This window comes from Hyla sarda, chromosome 2 (assembly GCF_029499605.1).
Source record: "Hyla sarda isolate aHylSar1 chromosome 2, aHylSar1.hap1, whole genome shotgun sequence".
Taxonomy (NCBI): domain Eukaryota; kingdom Metazoa; phylum Chordata; class Amphibia; order Anura; family Hylidae; genus Hyla; species Hyla sarda.
The window spans coordinates 361,699,965-361,718,701 of NC_079190.1; the positions used below are offsets into that span (position 1 = coordinate 361,699,965).

The window sequence follows — 18,737 nt, forward strand, 5'->3', positions numbered from 1 at the left end:
CCTTCGGGTGAGTGCATCCATTTCTTCTCTTGAACTTAGTGCCAAAAGTGAATATAAATGACACTTACGCTATAAAATACATTGCATCTCACTACCTACTTCCAGTTTATTTTTAAATGTGTTTTTGTGCATAACGCATAGTGGAAAAACACATTTCACAAGAACTTGGTAGAGAAGGGGTTGCTGAGAGAGTTTAGTGATTGTCTTGCATCTGGATCTTATTATGTGCGGAGAATGGAGCTTTGCTGTGTCAGAAATCCCTCCCATAAGGAAAAGTAGCCAGGCATTCCAAAGTTGTGAGCTGGAACCAGTGCAGGGGAACACAACAGTGCCCAAAGCCTTCTCACAATCGGTTAGAGAAAGTCTGCTGGAATAAGAATCCTTTACAAATCAACCAGCAAGGAAGCCAAAGATGGCTGGGATTGTGGCCTGTGTGCTTCTTTCTATTGTCACTGTAGTTAATTCGCAAGCTCAGACGGCTTTTTTGGAGTACATGCAAACAAGGATGGGGGTTTTAGAGGTAAGTGAAATGAGGCCAATGCCAAAATGTTACTGCATGGTTATCATGGTTTAGAGTAATAGGTGTAAGTTGTTTGATGACTGTCTAAATCGTGTTATGTAGAAGAATGGCCGTTCAGGGTACACAAACAGTAATGTGTATACTTTTCATAAAGTTGTGTAAGGTTTAGCTTGTATAGAGCTTTTGATTCAAGTGAACTCTTACATATGCAAAACTATTCTAGAGAATGACATCTTGGAAACTAAATAACATAATACATTGAATACATAAAATCATTTTTTTTTTTTTACATTTCTACTGGTTACTTGAATGGTTAATTCTGTAGATAAGTAGAAACACTCAATAAGGGTCAGGAAAAAATCAGTTCCTTACCCATGAAACATTTGGATCCCATCTGAGGACGTTTAAGAACAACTGTCAAAGTACGTACAGTATATCAAGTCACTAATGTCTCACTGAGAATAAGTCGGAGAAGAGTAGTTAAAATAAGAACATGTGTCTGCGTCAGTGATAGATAAACTAGAAACCTGTGTCTTTAATATACGACAAAGTAGAACAAAGTAGAAGGAAATCTTTTTTGAGAGAGCATAGCAAGGATGTGTACTAAATGTCCTCCAAATGATGAAGTGACATTGCACAGGACTCTCTTCTACACACACCTTTCATACGTTATATAAATATAAAAATCTCCGTCACATGTGTAAACCCCTGACTGGAGCCAAACCATTCTGCCTTTAGGGACAGATATACTGGGTTACAATTCCGAAATTTGTTTAGAAACTGAACTTTTAGGATGTTTTTTTGATTCACCATACAGTGATGGAGGAAATGTAAATACGTTGGACCCTAAACGACTGAATCTTCACTATTTAGAACATTACAATAAATTACAGGTTTGTATAACTCATAAAAGTTCTGCCTAGTTTGTCAAATATCGACATGATATAGAGATACAAAATATGGACAAACGTATTACACCTACAGGAGATTTTAGGACATCCTATTGTAAATCCAGAGGCATTAAAGGAGGACTCTGCCGAAAAACATCTTATCCCCTATCCTTTGGATAGGGGATAAGATGTCTGATCGCGGTGGTCCTGCTGCTGGGGACCCCCACAATCTCTGGCGCTGCACCCCAGTCATCCATGCAGCCACCACACCCCCTCCATTTAGGTCTATGGGAGGAGGAGTGACGGCTACGTAGTAGCCGTCGCACCCACTTCCATAGACATGAATGGAGGGGGTGGGGCGTGATGTTACGAACGCAAAAGCTCCAAGCTTCTGTGTTCCAGATGCTGTCAGCCCAGAGATCTGATCCCCCTATCCTTTGGACCCCTTTAATATGAAGTTGGCTCCCCTATTGCAATTAACAGTTTCCACTCTTTTGGGAAGAACTATAACATTTTGGAGTGTGTCTGTGTGAATGTTTTCTTATACATCCGGAAGAGCATTTTTGAGGTCATACACTGGTGTTGGATGAGAAATCCCACTAGAAATTTAGCTGCATAAAAAAACAAAGGTGGGAATAGGTTTCTCCACTGACCCATTCACACTTTGGAAATTCCTGCCTCCGGACAGATCGAAAGAATGAACATGTTTATTCTTTAGGCAACATTCAGCATGGACTGCATTGCTATCAATGTTGAACGTGCAGGTTCACGCAGTCCTAGCCCTGATGGATTTTGGCTCTGCCTGGAATATCTCTGGGCAGAGATACTGTAGTGTGAAAGTATCCTTATACTTCTCCTTCCCACTGGATCCACTTCTGGCTTTGGCTCAAAGACTGCCAAGTGGAATAAGTTTATGTAACTAATATAATTATACACACACATAATTACCTACAGAAAGAACAGACACACACATAATTACCTACAGAAAGAACAGACACAGACAATGGGACCAAACCCTGCACCAAGCCTCGCTGTAAACTCTGCCAACATATCTGCACCAAGATGGAAGCCACCCACAACAACAAGACATATAACATTAGGGGACTATACTCCTGCACATCCCCAAATGTGGTCTACATGATACAATGCACCAAGTGTGACATGGGATGCTACATTGGTGAAACCAGCCAGAAACTCAACGAAAGGATGAATCTACACAGACATTCCATCAACCGCCATAAAGAAAAAGACTACTGCACCCCAGTTGGACACCATTTTACCCAAACAGGCCACTCCATACATGACCTTACAATCAAGATACTGAGAGGGAACTTCAAAAACACTCAAGAGAGAAAGACATTTGAAGCCAAAATGATACTGTTTTTAGATTCCAAAAACAGGGGACTTAATGTGGATTTGAGTTTCTTATCTCATTATCAAAATTTCTTCTAACCTGTACTGTACTGTATTCTCTTATACCCTGTGCTGTACTGTATTCTCTTATACCCTGTGCTGTACTGTATTCTCTTATAACCTGCACTGTACGTACTGCATTCTCTTATAACCTGTGCTGTACTGTATTCTCTTATAACATTTATTGTATGTACTGTATTCTCTTATAACCTGTGCTGTACTGTATTCTCTTATAACCTGTGCTGTACTGTATTCTCTTATATCCTGTGCTGTACTGTATTCTCTTATACCCTGTGCTGTGCTGTATTCTCTTATAACCTGTGCTGTACTGTATTCTCTTATACCCTGTGCTGTGCTGTATTCTCTTATAACCTGTGCTGTACTGTATTCTCTTATAACCTGTGCTGTACTGTATTCTCTTATAACCTGTACTGTACTGTATTCTCTTATAACCTGTACTGTACTGTATTCTCTTATAACCTGTGCTGTACTGTATTCTCTTATAACCTGTACTGTACTGTATTCTCTTATAACCTGTACTGTACTGCATTCTCTTATAACCTGTGCTGTACTGTATTCTCTTATAACATTTATTGTATGTACTGTATTCTCTTATATCCTGTGCTGTACTGTATTCTCTTATATCCTGTGCTGTACTGTATTCTCTTATACCCTGTGCTGTACTGTATTCTCTTATAACCTGTGCTGTACTGTATTCTCTTATAACCTGTGCTGTACTGTATTCTCTTATAACCTGTGCTGTACTGTATTCTCTTATATCCTGTGCTGTACTGTATTCTCTTATACCCTGTGCTGTACTGTATTCTCTTATAACATTTATTGTATGTACTGTATTCTCTTATAACCTGTGCTGTACTGTATTCTCTTATAACCTGTGCTGTACTGTATTCTCTTATATCCTGTACTGTACTGTATTCTCTTATACCCTGTGCTGTACTCTATTCTCTTATAACCTGTGCTGTACTGTATTCTCTTATAACCTGTGCTGTACTGTATTCTCTTATAACCTGTGCTGTACTGTATTCTCTTATAACCTGTGCTGTACTGTATTCTCTTATAACCTGTACTGTACTGTATTCTCTTATAACCTGTACTGTACTGTATTCTCTTATAACCTGTGCTATACTGTATTCTCTTATAACCTTTACTGTATGTACTGTATTCTCCTATAACCTGTGCTGTACTGTATTCTCCTATAACCTGTGCTGTACTGTATTCTCCTATAACCTGTGCTGTACTGTATTCTCTTATAACCTGTACTGTATTCTCTTATAACCTGTACTGTACTGTATTCTCCTATAACCTGTGCTGTACTGTATTCTCCTATAACCTGTGCTGTACTGTATTCTCTTATAACCAGTACTGGATACTCTTATAACCAGTACTGCATCCTCTTATAACCTGTACTTAACCTGTGCTGTAATGTATTCTCTTATAACCTTTACTGTATGTACTGTATTCTCCTATAACCTTTGCTGTACTGTATTCTCTTATAACCTTTACTGTATGTACTGTATTCTCCTATAACCTGTGCTGTACTGTATTCTCTTATAACCTGTACGGTACTGTATTCTCCTATAACCTGTGCTGTACTGTATTCTCTTATAACCTGTGCTGTACTGTATTCTCTTATAACCTGTGCTGTACTGTATTCTCTTATAATCTGTGCTGTATTGTATTCTCTTATAACCTGTGCTGTACTGTATTCTCTTATAACCTGTACTGTACTGTATTCTCCTATAACCTGTACTGTACTGTATTCTCTTATAACCTGTGCTGTGCTGTATTCTCTTATAACCTATGCTGTGCTGTATTCTCTTATAACCTGTGCTATACAGTGGTCCCTCAACATACGATGGTAATCCGTTCCAAACGGACCATCGTTTGTTGAAACCATTGTATGTTGAGGGATCCGTGCAATGTAAAGTATAGGACAGTGGTCTACAACCTGCGGACCTCCAGATGTTGCAAAACTACAACACCCAGCATGCTGGGTGTTGTAGTTTTGCCATATCCGGAGGTCCGCAGGCTGTAGACCACTGTTAGAGGAAGTTGTACTCACCTGTCCCCGCCGCTCCGGACCGTCACGGCTCGTCACTGCTTCCCGGTATGTCGCCCTCCATTGCTGTTGCCGCGTCCCCGAGGTGTCTCCGATGCTCCGGTAAGGCCTCTTCTTCCCCAGCATCCGCGCTCTCCATTGCCGCCATTGCGTCGCTACGCATGCCACTCCTATTGGATGACGGGACGGCGTGCGCAATGGCGTGATGACGGCGTGCGCCGCGACGTGATGATGTCGATGGAGAGCGCCGACGATGCAGAGGATGCTGAAGAGGACGCGCAGAAGCCCCGAGGACAGGTAAGTGATCGTCAGCAAAGGGCACGGGGCACTGTTAACGACTACTCCGGCGGCAGCTGAAGCAGTCAGCGCTGCCGGATAGCCATTTATGCGATGGCCCCGACATACAAAAACATCGTATGTTGATGCTGCCTTCAACATGCGATGGCCTCTGAGAGGCCATCGCATGTGGAAATTATCGTATGTCGGGGCCATCGTAAGTCGAGGGGTCACTGTACTGTATTTTCTTATAACCTGTGCTGTACTGTATTCTCTTATACCCTGTGCTGTACTGTATTCTCTTATAACCTGTACTGTACTGTATTCTCCTATAACCTGTGCTGTACTGTATTCTCTTATATCCTGTGCTGCACTGTATTCTCTTATAACCTGTGCTGTACTGTATTCTCCTATAACCTGTGCTGTACTGTATTCTCTTATAACCTGTGCTGCACTGTATTCTCTTATAACCTGTGCTGTACTGTATTCTCTTGTAACCAGTGCTGTACTGTATTCTCTTATAACCTGTGCTGTACTGTATTCTCTTATACCCTGTGCTGTACTGTATTCTCTTGTAACCAGTGCTGTACTGTATTCTCTTATAACCTGTCCTGTACTGTATTCTCCTATAACCTGTGCTGTACTGTATTCTCTTATAACCTGTGCTATACTGTATTCTCTTATAACCTTTACTGTATGTACTGTATTCTCCTATAACCTGTGCTGTACTGTATTCTCCTATAACCTGTGCTGTACTGTATTCTCTTATAACCTGTACTGTATTCTCTTATAACCTGTACTGTACTGTATTCTCCTATAACCTGTGCTGTACTGTATTCTCCTATAACCTGTGCTGTACTGTATTCTCTTATAACCAGTACTGGATACTCTTATAACCAGTACTGCATCCTCTTATAACCTGTACTTAACCTGTGCTGTAATGTATTCTCTTATAACCTTTACTGTATGTACTGTATTCTCCTATAACCTTTGCTGTACTGTATTCTCTTATAACCTTTACTGTATGTACTGTATTCTCTTATATCCTGTGCTGCATTGTATTCCCTTATAACCTGTGCTATACCGTATTTTCTTATAACCTGTGCTGTTCTGTATTCTCCTATAACCTGTTGTTACGCCGAGCGCTCCGGGTCCCTGCTCCTCCCCGGAGCGCTCGCGGCGTCTCTCTCTGCAGCGCCCCGATCAGACCCGCTGACCGGGAGCGCTGCACTGACACTGCCGGCGGGGATGCGATTTGCATAGCGGGACGCGCCCGCTCGAGAATCGCATCCCAAGTCACTCACCTGTCCCGGTCCCCGGCTGTCATGTCCTGGCGCGCGCACGCCAGCTCTCTAAGATTTAAAGGGCCAGTGCACCAATGATTGGTGCCTGGCCCAATCAGCCTAATTAGCTTCCACCTGCTCCCTGTCCATATTACCTCACTTCCCCTGCACTTCCTGGCCGGATCTTGTTGCCTTGTGCCAGTGAAAGCGTTTAGTGTTGTCCAAAGCCTGTGTTCCAGATCTCCTGCTATCCTCTTTGACTACGAACCTTGCCGCCTGCCCCGACCTTCTGCTACGTCTGTCCTTGCCTCTGCCTAGTCCTTCTGTCCCATGCCTTGTCAGGGAGGTTGAGCCGTTGCCGGTGGATACGACCTGGTTGCTACCACCGCTGCAAGACCATCCCGCTTTGCGGCGGGCTCTGGTGAAAACCAGTAGCAACTTAGAACCGGTCCACCGACACGGTCCACGCCAATCCCTCGCTGACACAGAGGATCCACATCCAGCTAGCCGAATCCTAACACCTGTGCTGTACTGTATTCTCTTATAACCTGTGCTGTACTGTATTCTCTTATAACCCGTGCCGTACTGTATTCTCTTATAACCCGTGCCGTACTGTATTCTCTTATAACCTGTGCTGTACTGTATTCTCTTATAACCTGTGCTGTACTGGATTCTCTTTTGCATCTCACTTTGTCCTGCTTAATTACAGTCTCTCCCCTTCTCTCTCCTCCCTCCCTCCCCCTTTTTCTCATCCTTATCCCTTTTGTCTCTGTTCCTATAGCTGGACACTTTATTGACCATCTCAGTGTGAATTTTCCACATCTATTGTCTTAACCCCTGTATATTTGTGAGATGTAACCTGTGTCTTTTCCTTGTAAGCTTAGATTTGCTTTGGACTTGATAAAGGGAGGAATCCCGAAAGGTTGTCTCTACAAAATTCTGTTAGTCCAATAAAAAAGGTATTACGAGATACTGCAACATTTTTTGATTTGCATATATATATATATATATATATATATATATATATATATATATATATATATAAATATATATTTATAGATGCATATCAAAAAATGTTGCAGTATCTTGCAATACCTTTTTTTATTGGACTAGCAGCATTTTGCAGGACAAAGTGGGATGCAAAAGAGAATCCAGTACAGTACAGGATATAAGAGAATACAGTACAGGTTATAAGAAATTTGGATAATGAGATAAGAAGCTCAAATCCACATTGAGTCCCCTGTTTTTCGAGTATCATTTTGGCTTCAAATGTCTTTCTCTCTTGAGTGTTTTTGAAATTCCCTCTCAGTATCCTGATTGTAAGGTCATGTATGGAGTGGCCTGTTTGGGTAAAATGATGTCCAACTGGGGTGCAGTGGTCAATTTTCTTTATGGCGGTTGATGGAATGTCTGTGTAGATTCATCCTTTCGTTGAGTTTCCGGCCGGTTTCCCCAATGTAGCATCCCATGTCACACTTGGTGCATTGTATCATGTAGACCACATTTGGGGATGTGCAGCTGTATAGTCCCCTAATGTTATAGGTCTTGTTGTTGTGGGTGGCTTCCACCTTGGTGCTGATATGTTGGCAGAGTTTGCAGCGTGGTTTGGTGCAGGGTTTGGTCCCATTGTCTGTGTCTGTTCTTTCTGTAGGTAATTTTCGGCTGACCAGCTTTCGTTTTAAATTGTGTGGTTGTCTGAAGGCCAAGATTGGAGGGTCAAGGAAGATTTCTTTTAGCATCTCATCTTCCGCCAATATCGGATGTAGGTCCTTGATAATTTTGCGTATTTCTTCAAGGGCCGGATTGTATGTGGCTACTAGTGGTACGCGTTGTGATGGTTGTATCTGTCTGTATTGTAGCAGGTGTTCCCGTGGTGTTTGAAGGGTGGAGTGTATTTTCCTATTGATTGTCCTAGGTTTGTATCCTTTTTGTTTGAATTTCTCAGGCAGTGTTTGTAGGTGCAGGTCTCTGTCATCAGGGTTGGAGCAGATGCGATGGTACCTGGTAGCTTGGCTGTATATGATGCCTTTCTTAGTGTGTGATGGATGGAAACTGGATTTATGTAGATAGCTGGATCGGTCTGTGAGTTTTCTGTATACAGACATTTGTAGTGTGTTCCTGTTTATTGTGACAGTAGTGTCCAGGAAGTTCACACTTTCTGTAGAGAAGTCCATTTTGAGTTTGATAGATGGATTGAATGTGTTGAAGGCATCATGAAACTTTCAGAGTTTTTCTTTTCCTTCTGTCCAAATTATGAAAATATCATCAATGTAACGGTAGTATCTGTAGGGTTTGTGAAGTTGTTTGTGTAGAAATCGTTGTTCAAGGTCAGCCATGAATAGGTTGGCATATTGTGGTGCCATCCGGGTCCCCATTGCAGTGCCCATCATTTGTAGCTATATGTCACTGTTGAAGCTGAAGTACTTGTGTGTTAGGATGAGTTCTATGAGTTTAGTGATGACTCCAGGGCTGTATTTCCAGTTGTGGGTTTAGGATGTGAGGAACAGGGAGCAGGCATCAATTCCATCTCTGTGAGGGATGTTGCTGTATAAGGATTCTACATCCATTGTTACGAATATGGAGTTGTCAGGCAAGTTTGTGATCTGATTTAGTTTGTTAAGAAAGTCAGTGGTGTCCTGTATGAAGCTGCTGGTGTTTTTGACAAAGGGCTTTTATAGGTTTTCTATTAAGCCAGAGATCTGTTCTGTTAATGTGTCCATACCTGTTATTATTAATCTGCCTGGGTTCCCAGTTTTGTGGATTTTTGGAAGCATGTAGAATGTCCCTGTTATGGGATTTGTGGGTATGAGTGTCTCTAATTCTTTCTGTCACTCTTTTGGGAAGGATTCAATCAATTTCTTCAAATCAATAATAGTGTATTCTTTGGTGGGGTCTTCTGTCAGTTTCTTGTAGTATGTTAGTCCAATAAAAAAGATATTACAAGATACTACAGCATTTGTTGATTTGCATCTGCATCACTGGACTGATACGGCTACTCAAATTTACTATATATATATATATATATATATATATATGTATATATATATATATATATGTATATATATATACACACAGTCATGGCTGTAATTGTTGACACCCCTGAAATTTTTCAAGAAAATGAAGTATTTCTCACAGAAAAGGATTGCAGTAACATATGTTTGCTATACACATGTTTATTCCCTTTGTGTGTGTATTGGAACTAAACCAAAAAGGGAGGGAAAAAAGCAAATTGGAAATAATGTCACACCAAACTTCAAAAATGGGCTGGACAAACTCACATGGGGCAAGTAACTCCTTTAAACTCACCCGGGGAAAGTAACTCCTTTAAACTCACCTGGGGCAAGTAACAGGTGTGGGCAATATAAAAATCCCACCTGAAAGCAGATAAAAAGGAGAAAAGTTCACTTAGTCTTTGCATTGTGTGTTTGTGTGTGTGCCACACTAAGCATGGACAACAGAAAGAGGAGAAGAGAACTGTTTGAGGTCTTGAGAACCAAAATTGTGGAAAAATATTAACAATCTCAAGGTTACAAGTCCATCTCCAGAGATCTAGATCTCCACAGTGCGCAACATTATCAAGAAGTTTGCATCCCATGGCACTGTAGCTAATCTCACTGGGCGTGGACAGAAGAGAAAAATTGATGAAAGGTGTCAATGCAGGATAGTCCGGATGGTGGATACGCAGCCCCAAACTAGTTCCAAAGATATTCAAGCTGTTCTGCAGGCTCAGGGAGCATCAGTGTCAGCGCAAACTATCCGTTGACATTTAAATGAAATGAAACTCTATGGCAGGGGACCAAGGAGGACCCCACTGCTGACACAGAGACATTAAAAAGCAAGACTACATTTTGCCAAAATGAACTTGAGTAAGCCAAAATCCTTCTGGGAAAACATCTTGTAGGCAGATGAGACCAAGATAGAGCTTTTTGGTAAAGCACATCATTCTACTGTTTACCGAAAAAGGAATGAGGCCTACAAAGAAAAGAACACAGTACCTACAGTGAAATATGGTGGAGGTTCAATGATGTTTTGGGGTTGTTTTGCTTCCTCTGGCACTGGGTGCCTTGAATGTGTGCAAGGCATCATGAAATCTGAGAATTACCAACAGATTTTGGGTCGCACTGTACAGCCCAGTGTCAGAAAACTGGGTTTGAGTCCAAGATCTTGGGTCTTCCAGCAGGACAATGACCCCAAACATATGTTGAAAAGCACCCAGAAATGGATGGCAACAAAGCACTGGAGAGTTCTGAAGTGCCAGCAATGAGTCCAGATCTAAATCCCATTGACCTGGGGAGAGATCTTAAAATTGCTGTTGGGAAAGGTGCCCTTCCAATAAGAGAGACCTGGAGCAGTTTGCAAAAGTAGAGCGGACCAACATTCCGGCTGAGAGGTGTAAGAAGCTTATTGATAGTTATTGGAAGCGACTGATTTCAATTATTTTTTTCCAAAGGGTGTGCAACCAAATATTAAGTTAAGGGTGCCAATAATTTTGTCCAGCCCATTTTTGGAGTTTGGTGTGACATTATGTCCAATTAGCTTTTTTTTCCCCTCCTTTTTTGGTTTAGTTCCAATACACACAAAGGTGATAAACATGTGTATAGCAAAACCTGTGTTATTGCAATCCTTTTCTGTGAGGATTTCTTCATTTTCTTGAACATTTTCAGGGGTGTCCCAACATTTACAGCCATGACTGTATGTATATATATATATATATATATATATATATATATATATATAAATAACTATAATATATATATATATATATATATATATATTATAGTTACCGTATATACTCGAGTATAAGCCGACCCGAGTATAAGCCGAGACCCCTAATTTCAACCCAAAATCCCAGGAAAAGTTATTGACTCGAGTATAAGCCTAGGGTGGGAAATACCTCATCCCCCCCTGTCATCATCCAGACCCGTCATTAACATCCTCATCATCATCATCCCCTTGTCATCATCCCACACATCCCCCCTTCATCATCCCCTTATCATCCCACACATCCCCCCTTCATCATCCCCTTGTCATCATCCCACACATCCCCCCTTCATCATCCCCTTATCATCCCGCACATCCCCCCTTCATCATCCCCTTATCATCCCACACATCCCCCCTTCATCATCCCCTTATCATCCCACACATCCCCCCTTCATCATCCCCTTGTAATCATCCCACACCCCCCCTTCATCATCCCCACCCCCCTTCATCATCCCCCCCCCCCCTTCATCATCCTCTTCTCATCATTCGCCCTCAGTGGTCTTCAACCTGCGGACCTCCAGAGGTTTCAAAACTACAACTCCCAGCAAGCCCGGGCAGCCATCGGCTGTCCGGGCTTGCTGGGAGTTGTAGTTTTGAAACCTCCGGAGGTCCGCAGGTTGAAGACCACTGCGGCCTTCAACATCATCCAGCCCCCTCTCACCCCCTTTAGTTCTGAGTACTCACCTCCGCTCGGCGCTGGTCCGGTCCTGCAGGGCTGTCCGGTGAGGAGGTGGTCCGGGCTGCTATCTTCACCGGGGGCGCCTCTTCTCCGCGCTTCCGGCCCGGAATAGAAGCGTTGCCTTGACAATGACGCAGAATTACGTTGGCAATGAACGCACCTCTGCGTCGTTGTCACGGCAACGTAACTATTCTGAGGCCGGGCCCGAAGCGCTTAGAAGAGGCCTCCCCGGTGAAGATAGCAGCCCGGAACACTATCCCACCGGACCACCTCCTCACCGGACAGTCCTGCAGGACCGGACCAGCGCCGAGCGGAGGTGAGTACTCAGAACTAAAGGGGGTGAGAGGGGGCTGGATGATGTTGAAGGCCGCAGTGGTCTTCAACCTGCGGACCTCCGGAGGTTTCAAAACTACAACTCCCAGCAAGCCCGGACAGCCGATGGCTGCCCGGGCTTGCTGGGAGTTGTAGTTTTGAAACCTCTGGAGGTCCGCAGGTTGAAGACCACTGTGGGTGGGGGAGTTCACTCGAGTATAAGCCGAGGGGGGTGTTTTCAGCACGAAAAATCGTGCTGAAAAACTCGGCTTATACTCGAGTATATACGGTATTAGCTGTATTACTTATATAAGATCCAATATCATAGGCTATACTTAGAGAATGATGCAGAGGCTGCTGTGTATGCCTGAGTTTACCTGTTTTCACTGATATTGCATGTGTGGCCATTTTAATTCCCATTTCTCCTTTGAAATTATTCCGTAATACTGCCTTCCTTTCCATGATACGTCTGTGCAGAAAGAGGGGGTTTAGTCTTATCACTGCACATGCTGTACGAATTTAGTGACGTATACCTGAAGCGTATAGTATTCCTAAAAGTACTTTAGAAAACTTCAGATCTTCATAGAACAACTCAGTTGTGATTGTAAGTCAAAAATTTTTATCCTTGTAGTAATGTTACTCTAAAAAGAACCCTCCTAAATAAGGAAACTCTTTAAAACTGCCTGTAATGTAAACTGTGTTTGTTTAGAGAAATATTGCCATGAAGACCAAGTGATTTCACCTATAATCACAATGACCTAGCCACAGTAATGAAACATATGGGTGCAGCAGAGCTGAGATTAAAAAGATAGCACTGTAGGAACAGTAGTTGTGGGTATATGGGTAAAACAACCTGTAGACCAGGTTAGACCTATAAACTTGTAATACAGCAATGGGCTTTCTTAAGGAGTACTGTTTTCTCTATTTTACTGTTCTCAGTTTTATCTTCTCTGCGCCACTTTCTTTTAGCCTACATAGGTGTTCTATGTGTTTCACTGGCATTTTCCTTGCTAATATTGGCTCTGAGTTTTCTGGATAGATTGCAGTTCGTCTTCTGGATTATTCTATCAAAAAAAAAAAAAAGTAATTTTAGCAAGTAAAAAGCTGTTCAAGCATGCTGAGAGTTTTGGTTTTGCAACATCTGGAGGCCCCCTGTTTGAGAAATAATGATCCATATTATTAAACAATCCTGAATTCTTTCAGTTTTACGTCTGGACACTAGGCCTAAAGCTAACCTGAGGCTTGATGTTCTGTCTGTGGTGATCAGGAGGAAGCTGCTAGAAAGTTTTATGTACAGCATTACACTGAAAGATAACACCAATAGAGGTGACCAGTATAGGTGACACAATAGAAGCCCAGCATCCTTGTGAAATTACCTTTGAAAAGGTAACAGAGAATGTCCAGTAACTTTTTCTATACAATGTAAATTGGACAGTTCCAGTCTATTGTTGACTTTGTCCATGGGGATTGCTGGAAAGCATATTCAACAAATACCGTTTAAAGGGGTACTTGGCCCTGAGACATCTTATCCCCTATCCAAAGGATAGGGGATAAGATGTCTGATCGTGGGGGTCCCGCCGCTGGGGAAGCCCGCAATCTCTCCAGCAGCACCCCGTGTCATCTGCTGCATGGAGCAAACTTTGGTCTGTGCCTGATGACGGGCAATACAGGGGCCAGAGTATAGTGACATCACACCCCGCCCCCTCAGTAAAAGTCTATGGAAGTGGGCGTGATGGACACCATGCCCCCTCCCATAGACTTGCATTGAGGTAGCGAGGCATGTTGTCACAAGGGGGCGGAGCGGAGCCATGATGGCACGATACTCCGGTCCCTGTATCGCTCGTCATCAGGCACGGAGCGAAGTTTGCTATGTGCAGCAGATGACATGGGGTGCTGCAGGAGAGATTGTAGGAGTCTCCAGCAGCGTAACCCCGTGATCAGACATCTTTGAATAGGGGATAAGATGTCTAGGGGCCAAGTACCCCTTGAAGAGCAAGCAAGATGGCAGCCACATAATAATTCACAAAAAACAAACAAACATAGAAACGGATTAAGAGGAACAAATATGCTTCAATATCTGACTCTAATCTGTAAAGACAATCATTTCCTTAGGACTGGTATATAAAGCAGAACATGATGAGCAATAAAAAGCAGCTGTATGTAGCCAGGAGAGAACAGACAGGTCAGGTTAACAGATGTCTACAGGATGTGGCAGAGACAGAACAAAAGATACTTGCATAGACCCCCAGGATCAAAAGGCATGTTGTACACAAGGGAGAAATGAGCAGCCATGCGCATAGTTGACAGTAAGGGTCCCTTATCAGGCAGGGAGGGACTGGCAAAATTTAGCCCTGGGGGGAGGGGGGGGGGGGTTCGTATCAAGCTTAACTGTTTAACTCTGTCTCCACATAACCCCCCCCCCCCCAACCCCTCTGAGAGCCCTAATAGGTTATATACAAAAAAAAGCTACAAACATATATACATTATATACAATAAATCATACAATTACCAATCAAATCATCACACATATTACTATCATACTGTTAATTACCACATCAAGTTTACAAGTTTGTATACTAACAGAGAAACAGGATGGGCACTGCACTATTATAGGATCCCAGTGAAACCGCGAGGATTCAAGTGAACAATATCCTTTCTCTGTGGTTAATAACGTCAGGAAAATTCCATATAAATAATTCTCAATGCAATAGAATGAAGAACGACCCGCAATGACCAGTATGATGATATTTGCAGACTGACTTTTAGTCGTTCTTATACAGCTGACATACAGACTTTACCCGGTGCAGGGAGGGAGAACGGCTCAAAGCTGCAGATGGGTATGTATCACAGAACGACAGGCTGTTTCGCGTCTATGACACATATTCCGGTTCCCTAACCATGAAACAGCTTGTCATTCTGTGATTCATCCCTGCCTGCAGCTTTGAGCCATTCTCCCTCCCTGCACCTGATGAAGTCTGTATGTCAGATGTATATGGACGAATGAAAGTCTGTCTGCTGATATCGTCATACTGGTGAGTGCGGGTCATTCTTCATTCTATTGTATTGTGAAGTTTACAATACAATAGAATGAAGAATGACCCACACTCACCAGTATTATATTACAAGGGCCTATACAGTATTATATAGTATTATATCATATAGTATTATATTACAAGGGCCTATACAGTATTATATAGTATTATATCATATAGTATTATATTACAAGGGCCTATAATAGCACCACTCCATTACCACACGACTCGTTTCTGAAGAATAAATTTTAGGCTCCGCAATTCAGCACCATCCTCACCACTGAACAAACTCCCCATGTGTATTGCCCTACACAGGAATAGTGACCACTACGTGCCCCTTAAAGGGGTACTCCGCTTCTAGACATCTTATCCCCTATCCAAAGGATAGGGGATAAGATGTCAGATCGCCGCGGTGTAGCTGCTGGGGAGCCCCGGGATCCCCGCTGCGGCACTGCGCTATCATTACAGCACAGAGCGAGTTCGCCCTGCACGTAATGACGCGCAATACAGGGGCCGGAGCATCGTTACATCACAGCCCGCCCCTTTCAATACAAGTCTATGGGAGGGGGCGCGGCGGTCGTCACGCTCCCCGCCATAGACTTGCATTAAGGGGACGGGCCGTGATGTCACGAGGGGCGGAGCCATGACGTCACGCGGCTTCGTCCCCTGTATCGCCCGTCATTACGCACAGAGCGAACTCGCTCTGTGCTGTAATGATGGCGGGGTGCTGCAGTGGGGATCCTGGGGTTCCCCAGCAGCGACACCGCGGCGATCTGACATCTTATCCCCTATCCTTTGGATAGGGGATAAGATGTCTAGGGGCGGAGTACCCCTTTAATAGTTAGGTCCTCACTGTGCTCCCATATGGTCTTCAGGTCCCCTCTGTCCCCCCAAATAGTAATAAGGCCTCCATATTGCAGTTAGATCACTTATATAGTATTTAAACCCATCTTTTCCCTGATTTATTTTTTCTTGTTTCTATAAAAAAACATATGTGATCAATATGATCATTTGCCTGTATTCTACTATATTTTAATCTTGATCTATGCTATGCTCACAACTATATCCAATAGCATTGCCTTTGGTGTAATTCCGTTTGTTAAGGATATTGCTTTGATGAAAGTCAAATCCTGCATGGCAATATTCACATAGATTTATTCCTTATTGGGTATAGTTTAAAGGTATCTAATTGTCATGGGACTTGTTCACACTTTCCTGGGTTTATGTGATGTGTGTTCTGGTTGTTTTTTTTTTTATTTATGTAAAGCATATTCACTATGGGACTATGTGTTAAGTGTTTGTCCCCACTCGGTTTGACAGTTTAATAGTTATTTGTGAAGAAGTGTAGAATATCTATGTCCTATTTATTCATTCGTGGGTTTATAATAATAAACAATTTTCATAGATTACCCTAAAAGGTTAACTACGCAGTTACCTTGAGAAGTGTTTTTCTACTTGTGCTTCACTTGTTCTTAATTTAGCAAGTATCCATTGCAGGTGTTTATGCGCTGAAATATGACTATTTTAAACATAGTGAACACAGTTTCTTTAAACTTAAGACTAAGTGGATTGCCACATGGGAAAAATGTTACGCTTTCCCATCTTGGGACTATTTCATGTTTGTATTTGGACCTTTTAATATGGATTAAATAAAGCAAAAGGTTTTATGGTACCGAAGGAACACAAGACTTCTTTCATTCATATAGTAGTTAGCAGGGCCGGCCTTTGGGGTGTGCGAGCTGTGCGGCCCCACAGGGCGCCATAGCAACAGGGGCGCCGGGCGGCCGACACAGCTCGCAGTGTAACAGACCAGCTGAAGATGGGGAGAAGCGAGCTGCAGCTGCTTTGAAGGAGGAAGCAAGGTCCGAAGCGTGGAGAAGGAGCTTGGGGGCGCGGGCAGCGTCCAAGTGCTGCGCGCACCTTCACAGAGAGCCGCGGAAGGATCCCTGTGTGCAGTGTGAAGGCGGTGGCCGGTGCTCTAAAAGCTGATTCCAGGGAGCAGCGCAGCAGCCTTAAAAAGTAAGTACCTGGCTGTTCTGAATAATTGTTTGATTTTGTGCTTTTTTCATTTATTTATTTTTTAAACAGGGCATAGGATATGTGAATGGGGGCAGGGTCCGTCTGTCTAATTATGGAATAAAGAGAGAGGGTCTGATTAATGGGGACAGAGAAGTGGACTTGTGAAGGGGGGAGGTAGGTCTGAGTCTGTCTGATTAAGGGGGACTGGTGAAGGGGGGGGAGATGGTCTGATTATGAGTCTGAATCTGATTAAGGGGGGCAGGGGACTGGTGAAGGGTGACATGGGACTGATTAAGGGGGCAGGGGACTGATTAAGGGGGACATGAGAATGACTAAGGGGCAGGGGACTGGGGACTGATTAAGGGGGCAGGGGACTGCTTAAGGGGGGCAGAGGACTGATTAAGGGGACATGGGACTGATTAAGGGGGCAGGGGACTGATTAAGGGGGACAGGGGACTGATTAAGGGGGAGAGGGGACTGGTGAAGGGGGCAGGGGACTGATTAAGGGGGACAGGGGACTGATTAAGGGGAGGCAAGTGTATTATTGAACGGGTGGCCAAGGTTTTTTTTTAGATGGGAATGAAGGTGGCATATTGTGTGTTTCGAATTGTCTAGAGGGTGCCAAACAAAAACATTGTCTATGCATGCTAAGTGTTGTAAAATAGTTAGATATAGTGTTCTGACAACATAGCTCTTGTTTCTACAATACATAAACGTATGTATAACTTATGTATACATTGATATATGATTGTTACCAGTCAAACCAGTTATTTATAATTGTACTTGTTTGCACTTGCACTTAAATTATCTGTAATTAAAAAAAAATATTTGTTACAAAGATTTGTTTCCTCTTTGTGCATGTTTATGGGGTAGTAGGGCCCCCCCCCCCCCTATTACCCCATAAACATGCACAAAGAGGAAAAAAATCTTTGTAACAAATATTTTTTTTTAATTACAGATAATTTAAGTGCAAGTGCAAACAAGTACAATTATAAATAACTAGTTTGACTGGTAACAATTATATATCAATGTATACATAAGGGGGGGGGGGGGCACAAGGTTAGCTCGCACAGGGCACCTGAACAACAAAGGCCGGCCCTGGTAGTTAGGTCCCCTCTTTGCCTCCATATAGTAGTTAGGTCCCCTCTGTACCTCCATATAATAGTTATACCCCCTCTGTGACACCAGACACCAGTATTTATACCCACTTCTATGTCCTCATTTATTATTAGGCCCACTCTATGCCTCCATATAGTAATGAGACCCAACTCTGAGCTACCATAATGCAATTAGACTCCCTCTTTCCTCCCTATATCAGTTGGAGGAAACTGGTCCTCCTCAACTCCAATATAGTAGTTTGGCCCACCTCTGTCCCCCATGTAGATAGGCACCCTCTGTGCCCCCATATAGCAGTTAGGCCTCCTCTGTGCTTTCATACAGTACATAGGCCCACATTTGTCCACCATGTAGTA

General features: G+C 43.0%; 1 protein-coding gene across 2 annotated transcripts in view; it reads left to right on the forward strand.

The window, feature by feature from the left end:
• The first annotated feature begins 256 nt into the window (after positions 1 to 256).
• The window catches only part of OLFML3 (olfactomedin like 3), a 41,790-nt gene continuing 23,309 nt past the window's right edge, over positions 257 to 18,737 (forward strand). Inside the window, exon 1 of one of the 2 annotated variants that reach the window (XM_056558350.1) lies at positions 257 to 520. In XM_056558350.1, coding sequence (XP_056414325.1) covers positions 413 to 520 — 108 coding nt within the window. In that variant the 5' untranslated portion in view covers positions 257 to 412. The remainder of the gene's footprint in view (positions 521 to 18,737) is intronic. The other variant, XM_056558351.1, reaches the window with a different exon arrangement.